The 7509-nt window shown below is 38.2% G+C and overlaps 2 protein-coding genes across 2 annotated transcripts; one reads left to right on the top strand and one right to left on the bottom strand.

Annotated features, from left to right (window-relative positions):
* Positions 1-313: 313 nt before the first annotated feature.
* On the bottom strand, positions 314-2858 carry crybb1l3 (crystallin, beta B1, like 3). The gene is made up of 6 exons (XM_077610896.1): positions 2803-2858; positions 2342-2415; positions 2160-2278; positions 1940-2072; positions 1412-1554; positions 314-1131 (listed from the first exon to the last, which is right to left on the bottom strand). Exons 2-6 carry the CDS (start codon positions 2405-2407, stop codon positions 927-929), a joined length of 666 nt encoding a protein of 221 aa, XP_077467022.1. The 5' UTR covers positions 2408-2415; positions 2803-2858; the 3' UTR covers positions 314-926.
* A 1345-nt stretch (positions 2859-4203) lies between these two features.
* cryba1a (crystallin, beta A1a) lies at positions 4204-6976 on the top strand. The gene is made up of 6 exons (XM_077610899.1): positions 4204-4291; positions 4760-4826; positions 4960-5078; positions 5817-5958; positions 6104-6246; positions 6363-6976. The coding sequence occupies exons 2-6, from the start codon at positions 4788-4790 to the stop codon at positions 6508-6510; spliced, it is 591 nt and encodes a 196-aa protein (XP_077467025.1). The 5' UTR covers positions 4204-4291; positions 4760-4787; the 3' UTR covers positions 6511-6976.
* Positions 6977-7509: the final 533 nt, after the last annotated feature.

Genomic DNA, 7509 nt, shown 5'->3' with positions numbered 1-7509 from the left:
GTAAAGCGTGACCGGTCGTTTCGTCGACTGACGTTTGGTCGACGGACACTGGTTCCCCAGACGTAACGACCGGGTACCATAGTGTAAAGTATATGGGTTCAGAGTCATAATGGGCCTAAACTATAATGTAATGCGTGGCAATTCTGATGAAAAATTTGCTTGGGGCCCCTGTTATTATTTCCAGCAGCAGATGATATTTGTCAAAATATATGACAATTTCAGCGAGTAATTATAATCAAGTCAATATGAGTAAAAATGCACATTGGAATAGCAAACCATGACAAAATATAGAATTAAAACTTTGACAATGTGACAATGTTTGTTTGTTTTATTCAGTTGTATTGGTTTCCATTGGAAAGTTCCAGATGCCAGCATCCCTGAGAATGTGTTAATATAATAATTCTTCTTGATGGGAACATAGATGTGCTCAATTGGACCAGCTAAAAGATGATGTCTGCAAAAGGTACATCCTGGATGGCCACCAGAGATCCTGTATGTTCTTCTGAGAAGTGGCGGCATGTCCGTTTGCGAGAGCTGTCCATGGTTACACAGTATGTATATTGTATCATACAATTGTTGGAGTAATAACTTTATGCTATGGGAAGCTTTTTATTCAGACTGATTGGCACCGATCCTCTGGAAACACAGGGGTGGATTTAGAGTAAATGAAATATAAGGGTTGAAATAGCACCAAAACAATTTCAAAACACAAACTGCTAACTTATAAGGAAACATGATAACTCCTACGATCATATGAGGTCTGGATACAGAGAACATTGCTACTTAGTACATTTTACCAATAATACGGCTACTTTGAAAGGCTTATTTGCTCCCAATTAGCACTGTTAAAATCAGTAACAATATTCAGAAGCAATGTACTTTGTGAATTGAAAGTGGTCGGTGAAGTATTTGCAAGTTTCTTGGCTTTAAGCATGTCCTGTCAGCCCATAGCTTGAGCGGCTCTCGGAGTTCATCTCAAAGCACCCTCTGCGGTGAGTCTGCATATCTTTCACCCTACGGATGGACTGAATCTGGGGTTGGTGGGCACCCCACTCATTCCAGTGCTTAAAAGAGCCCATTTCCATGATATACTGGTAACCACGGTAGCCAGGGTACTGGTAAGCCACCCACCTTTAAAGAGAAGGGCATGAATCATAAATAAATATAAATAGATATGCTCACCAATCACAGCAAAAGTGGAATACAGCCAAAGTTTAATTACGGAACCATTACAATAAGTGCATAAAATTCACACAAATGCATTATATCATATCAAAGATGCAAAAAAATAAAAAAGACAGAATTTCGCTTATTTTCTTTCTATTTTATTTAATAAAATAATCACACCATATATATGCTTTCATCAGACACATACTTTAAAATCTACAGAGTTAAAGGTAAAAACACTTACGTTCCACCCGTGACTTGAATGCTAGCGACGCGGTCCTGGAAGCCATACGACCACAAGCTTGGAATATCCTCATCGCTCACCTCCATCTTGCGGCCTTCAAAGTTTGTGCATTCATATAGGCAAATTTTGTGGTCCTGGGGGTCCTAAAAAGGAACATATTAACTTTTGTTAACCAGTCTACAAAAGTGCTCCTTTACAGGTTGACTACCAAAACGATCATGCCTATCAGTTGAGTTTTTTTTTTAAAGAATATTTTAAAAATATTTTCATTCCTGTCTAATGTATACAATCAGTCTAATGTATTAGTGTATTGCTTTCTAATTGGAATGACCGTACATCAATTTCAATTTCTGTTGTATGTCAAAATGATTCGTGAAACATTGTCTAGTGCAGACTTTATCCTTACTAGTCAGACATTATTTAGATCAGCCTCAGGCTAAAGAGACTCACTCCCCCTTTTAAATGTCCTTATTCTTGTATAATGACAATAAAAGACTGACATTGAATATTTTATAACAGTGAGCTTACCATTTTGACTGGCCTGACTGACATCAGACGATCACACCTGTGGCTGTTGGACCACGTATCCCATCTGGGGTATTCTCCCTTCTCCAGCATGAACATTTCACCAGTCAGGTTCTGCTGCTCAAAGCCCACCCACCTGCCAGGACACACAAACAACCACACACATATTTACATATTGAATTTCCAATTTTGACTTTAGTTTACTGGGGTTCTCATGACTTACGGTCCATTCTCAACACGAATGGAGCCAATTTTTTCTAGCCCTTTCTCGCTCAGATTCCGGCACTCTGCGGACAGCTCAATTTTACGGCCTTGGAAGTTTTCAAATTCATACAGGTGAATCTACGGAGAAGCACAAAAGTTGAGTCATTATGGCCACCCACTCATCTGCATGCACACTCGTACCTTGTGGCTTCGCAGGCCCATGGCAGAGTGACTGCCAATGCTTCCTTGAGCACCAGAGTGAGACATTGTCAGATCTGCACAGAAATAGGATGGTCCGCACATAAACCATACATCATACAGTGTGCATTTTCACAAAATATCCCACTCTTATTTCACTCTGTTAAGTCAACACACCAATCTAACAGACTTCTGTCAGTTTCAACCTATATCACAAAAAACCTAATGCAACATTTCTGCATTTAATTTAAAAGATGAGCAAAAATGAGATGGTCTTCTATCTTTTTTTGTCAGTTTTACATCCTCAGTGAAGCGCTAAATTGTAAGAGAACATATAAATCACACCCTGCTGCATTTTATGTAAATGTTCCATCTGTCCCCTTAAGGAACAGAAGGAGATTCACACATAGGAAAACATCAGTCTCATCCTTCTATCTATTGCAGGTTATATAGTGAGAACTTACTTTAACACGAGTAGCTTAAGCTGGATGGAGCTCTAAATATGTACAGCGCAAGCTAGTGGGGATGTATATATACATTTACATCCAGGGTGATTGTACGGAGGGAGGTTTCTGACTTCTGATTGGCTAGTTGCTGTTTTGAAGCAGAGCGAGGGTTCAAAAGCCATGTTGCTTTGAACAGTCGTGCTGACTTGGCTGAGTGTTTTGTTGTGCAGCCCAGTTGGAAGCAGGGCATTTACTGCCATCAGCACAATGTTAAACACACGCATACATACACACACACAACACTGCGTGTTTCATATACTTTGTTAGTCGCTTAGAATTTCGATCAGGGTTCCTCAGACTAGTGGAAAATTCCAGTTTCATCAGGTTCCAATTATTTTAATTGTTAATGCAGTTTCATGAAGCTTTAGACTTTGTAAGAAAGTGAACCCTCTTTTTCTTTTTATATTGATACGTAATACCATGTAAGTTTTGTTGGATCCCAATATTATTTGGTGTTTTCTAAACTAATAAATTATAATTTTGACTGAGGAACTCGGCTTGAAACACCTGCAGTTGCTCACTAGTAAACACCATATCATATGACCAAAATCTTTTGTACAAATACACTGCCACCATTTTTTCACATTTATAACATAATGGAGTAGTTTTACAAGCATTGATATGACAACTCACTGGTAATGCCATTCATATATTGAATTAAAATGAATTACCTCCAAAGAATTGTCATTGTATTCCGCCATTGTTATTCAATAGACACATATTGGACCTGTAATTTTCCAAAAATAATCCACATCAGAATGTATATTATTACTCCTATACTATTTATTTAAAAAAAAAAAATGAATGTGAGAATATGCTATCTCAGGAATGCAACAATGTGAGGGGTAATGAAGAGGGTTTGACAAGGTCAGTCCTTAGCGAGTGTAAATGGTTGGTTAGTCTATTTCATTGTAGGCCATGCATGTGTGAGTGAATGCACTTCTCTCTATGACAGTGTACGCATGTGCATTATAATGAGCATGTGGGCACAAAGAAGTCAGAAAAGGTTAGAGCAGCAAGAGAGACAGACATGAGCCATGGACTTAATTATGCACAGTAAGTAGATAGCCTTATTAGAATGAAAAGCTCTATTTAAAAGAAAAGACGACATGAAATCTTATCTTCAATTAACATTATTCTCACTTTCTGTGGTGATCATGGTTGTGGTTGGTGAAGTGTTTATCCAGCTGTTCTTTTGCAACTTTTGCTTATCTGCACTGGGCATGCTGCCCTTCATCCAATTTCACTCAGGCACATTAAAGCCCAGCAGCTCAGGGCCAAACAATGCCGTGAGCAGCAATGTGCTGACTGTAGTCGGGACTGACCATCTCTGTCACTTTTCAGCACTCTGTGTATAAATAGTCCCATATGCTCTAAGGTCAGAACGCCGTTATTGTGGAAGACCCCCCTGTGAACACTGCGCTGCTATTCTTTGGGGCCTTGTCAGGTAAGCCGTCATTCTTTTCAGCCTATAGGAGAGCATTGTCTCTTTATATTTTTGCGTCCCGTGCCTTTGCTGTTTCTGCTGAAACACATAAATGTATAGGTGAGACTATGACGAGCCACAGGAGGACATATTAGTTGAACAAATCCTCTGTACATCTAGAGTACTGTATACCAAACAATCTGTTGGTAACACTATTTCTAATATTCTGAAAATACAAACAACTTCCTTCAGTAGGATGATACGATATACAGTAAGGTACTACTGTCAAATGAACACCTGTGATAGGGTCAAGAGATAGGACGTCAATTTATGATTTTATCTGTGTAAGGGGAGTTCTTCAATTTGATCCCATTGTTTTACAGTACATTGCTATCAAAATAAACCTGTTTCATTAGTATAAACTTAGAATTTGATTCTCTCTGTGCCTTCCAACGCCAATTATAAAAACACTTTCATTCTGCTCTAAAGGTAAATCCCTCCTACAAGAAACAACAGCATGACTCAGAATAATCCTAACCCAATGGGACCATGGAAGGTGAGTCTTGGGTCTAGTGGTAGAACATTATTTAGTACCAAAATTGATAAAAAGTCATGCTTGGTCTTCTCCGAATCATAACCAATGACATATCAAAACATCAGTGTATGCATTTACTTAATGTTCACCCCAGATCACAGTTTATGACCAAGAGAACTTCCAGGGAAAGCGTCTCGAGTTTACCTCCTCCTGCCAGAACATCATGGAGTCTGGCACTGACAACATTCGCTCCCTGAAGGTGGAGTGTGGCGCGTAAGTCATAAAAACAACCTTTTTTTTTACTAAATTGTGAGGTGGCTGTCATACTGTATCTCAAAAGTCTATCTTAAAGTACTCCAGATTTAAGAGACTTCAACATTACTGATGTTGAATCTGCTTATCAGATGTTTTTGTAACATTGACATACCATAATTTTACCACCTATACATGACGTTTTGGAGCACAAGTCACGATTTATATTTTATCTGTCTCTCTTTTTTTAGAATACTTTGACAAAAATAATATTTTTATTATTTCTGTATGTTGAAGACACAATGGAATTAGGATGCAAGTCTATTTAAAAAAAAAAATAACAATAAATTCAACTAATATTGAAGAATACTAATCAATGCAATGCAAACAGTAATGAATATATAATAGTGTAAGCTTAATAAAAGGCCAATACTGTGTACTAAAAATATTCTGTGATTGTATCAAAGATTCTATCAAGTAACAGACTAGCAGAGTAAATTAAATCAGCTTTGATAACATACGTTGCTTTTGAGAATTCATAAATGGAGGAAACTGGGTAACTAACAGGCTGGCTTTCTGGAAAAATCAATTGCTTTGCACATGCATTTTTCTCCCAGAGGAAGATTCTATCAGTCATTTCATTTGATTTCCCAGCAGTAAGCAAATGGCTTTTCTTACTAGAATTCGGATGAGAGTTAAAAAGAAAACCTGGGAGTTCAAGTTCAAGTCTTTAACTGTTTGACCTTACATGTGGAATAGTTGGGCAGGATATGAACACACCAGCTTCTGTGGACAGCAGTTTGTGTTGGAGAGAGGGGAGTACCCTAACTGGGAGTCATGGAGTGGCAACATTGCCTATCACACTGAGAGGATGATGTCCTTCCGCCCCATCTGCTCTGCTGTGAGTTTTTCTCCAATCTTTGAAAATGATTCAGAATTGTACAATGCACAGCCCGATTCACTCATCATTAGAGCTGAATTCCTGCTATTAAGTGCTAAAAATAACAGGCCACCATGTTTACACATCTACACTGGAATTTTGACAGAGCCACAAGGAGTCTAAAATGGTGGTGTTTGAGAAAGAGAACTTTATGGGGTGCCAGTGGGAGGTAAATGATGACTACCCATCACTGCAGGCCATGGGCTGGGGAACCAATGAGATTGGATCTATGCAGGTTCAGAGTGGCGCGTAAGTTTTGCACATTCAGAGGATGATTGCTCGGATTTTGAGAGAACATCCGAATTGCAAGTTCAACTTCATTCCAAACAAAATTGACATTTCTAACAAATCTACTCTTGCAACAGCTGGGTGTGCTACCAGTTCCCTGGTTACCGTGGTTACCAGTACATTCTGGAGTGTGATCACCATGGTGGCGAGTACAAGCATTACAGAGAATGGGGCACCCATGCACAGTCATTCCAGGTGCAGTCACTGCGTCGCATCCAGCAATGAGAGCCATTGTCTCCTTGGCTGAAAGCTTCAAGGCTTTGTCCTTTCCATTTTTCCTCCATAATCATTCCAGCGTCCCCTTGTTTGGTTAATTCTGCTTTGGTCTGTTGCTAGATGGAAATTTGGGTGGAGAAAAAAATTGCTGATGACCGAATGGGTTCAATGATAAAGAGAGAGATTAAGATAGCAGCAGATGAAATCTGCTAAGAATAGAGAGGAAGATTGAAGGTGCTTTGAGATGTCTGTGAAGTGATGACATCAGTAGGCCCGTCTCAGGTGTAAGAGAAAATGGCCAAGTGAAAATAAAGACGAAAGCAGGTGTCTGATGCTAAAAAAAAATCATGTATTTATTTGAAATGTGTGTTTCAAAGCAGTATTCATTCTTATTGATTGGCTACATCAATGTAAGTATACGCGCACGTGTACGTCCTAATGAGACCCAATAAAAGTGCTCTATCCAAGACTTTAATTGGACTGTGGATCTTAATACAGTGTTATTTGTGTCATTTTCTTTTCTTTTTTTCTATGCCACAGTTAAAAATTGAAACATTATTTTAAATATTGTTTACCCAAATTCATTTTAATCATCATTGCCAGTTTCATTTCTTTGAGCAAAAGTAGGACAATATAGGACATATAATTCTATAAAATACTACTATATACATGTAATTAATTGCACATGGAGTATGCGAGATAATAATGGCTGTCTTGTTATATAAACACTCATGACGTCAAAATGTCTTAAAATAACGCACTTGATCAGAACAGAAATAACATATATACATGTAGATGCGCGATATTATCGGAGCAAATTGAAGCAGGTGTTAATATTTGTCGGCCATTTTACGTCAGTGCCAGTCGATAACTATAACGTCATGGTCAACGAATTGTACTTTGAAATAGCTGTAAATAGTTCAATTTTCAAAAAGATTTTTTTAAAATCATAAACCAAAAAGGTGTTGTAAATGAAATGCATCCTTAAAAACATAATTAGGTATATAC

Source organism: Stigmatopora argus, chromosome 10 (assembly GCF_051989625.1).
Source record: "Stigmatopora argus isolate UIUO_Sarg chromosome 10, RoL_Sarg_1.0, whole genome shotgun sequence".
NCBI lineage: Eukaryota > Metazoa > Chordata > Actinopteri > Syngnathiformes > Syngnathidae > Stigmatopora > Stigmatopora argus.
Note: the sequence above shows the minus strand (reverse complement) of the source record. Positions and strands in the feature narration are given on the sequence as shown.

What these genes read in the sequence shown, in the direction of transcription:
- crybb1l3 (XM_077610896.1), bottom strand. Translation starts at nt 2,407, where the DNA reads ATGTCTCACTCTGGTGCTCAAGGAAGCATTGGCAGTCACTCTGCCATG. An exon ending in TGGGCCTGCGAAGCCACAAG is followed by an intron (nt 2,279 to 2,341) that starts GTACGAGTGTGC and finishes GCTTCTCCGTAG; the next exon opens with ATTCACCTGTATGAATTTGA. An exon ending in CAGTCAGGCCAGTCAAAATG is followed by an intron (nt 1,555 to 1,939) that starts GTAAGCTCACTG and finishes GTTCCTTTTTAG; the next exon opens with GACCCCCAGGACCACAAAAT.
- cryba1a (XM_077610899.1), top strand. Translation starts at nt 4,788, where the DNA reads ATGACTCAGAATAATCCTAACCCAATGGGACCATGGAAG. An exon ending in CTGAAGGTGGAGTGTGGCGC is followed by an intron (nt 5,079 to 5,816) that starts GTAAGTCATAAA and finishes CATGTGGAATAG; the next exon opens with TTGGGCAGGATATGAACACA. An exon ending in TCCGCCCCATCTGCTCTGCT is followed by an intron (nt 5,959 to 6,103) that starts GTGAGTTTTTCT and finishes GAATTTTGACAG; the next exon opens with AGCCACAAGGAGTCTAAAAT.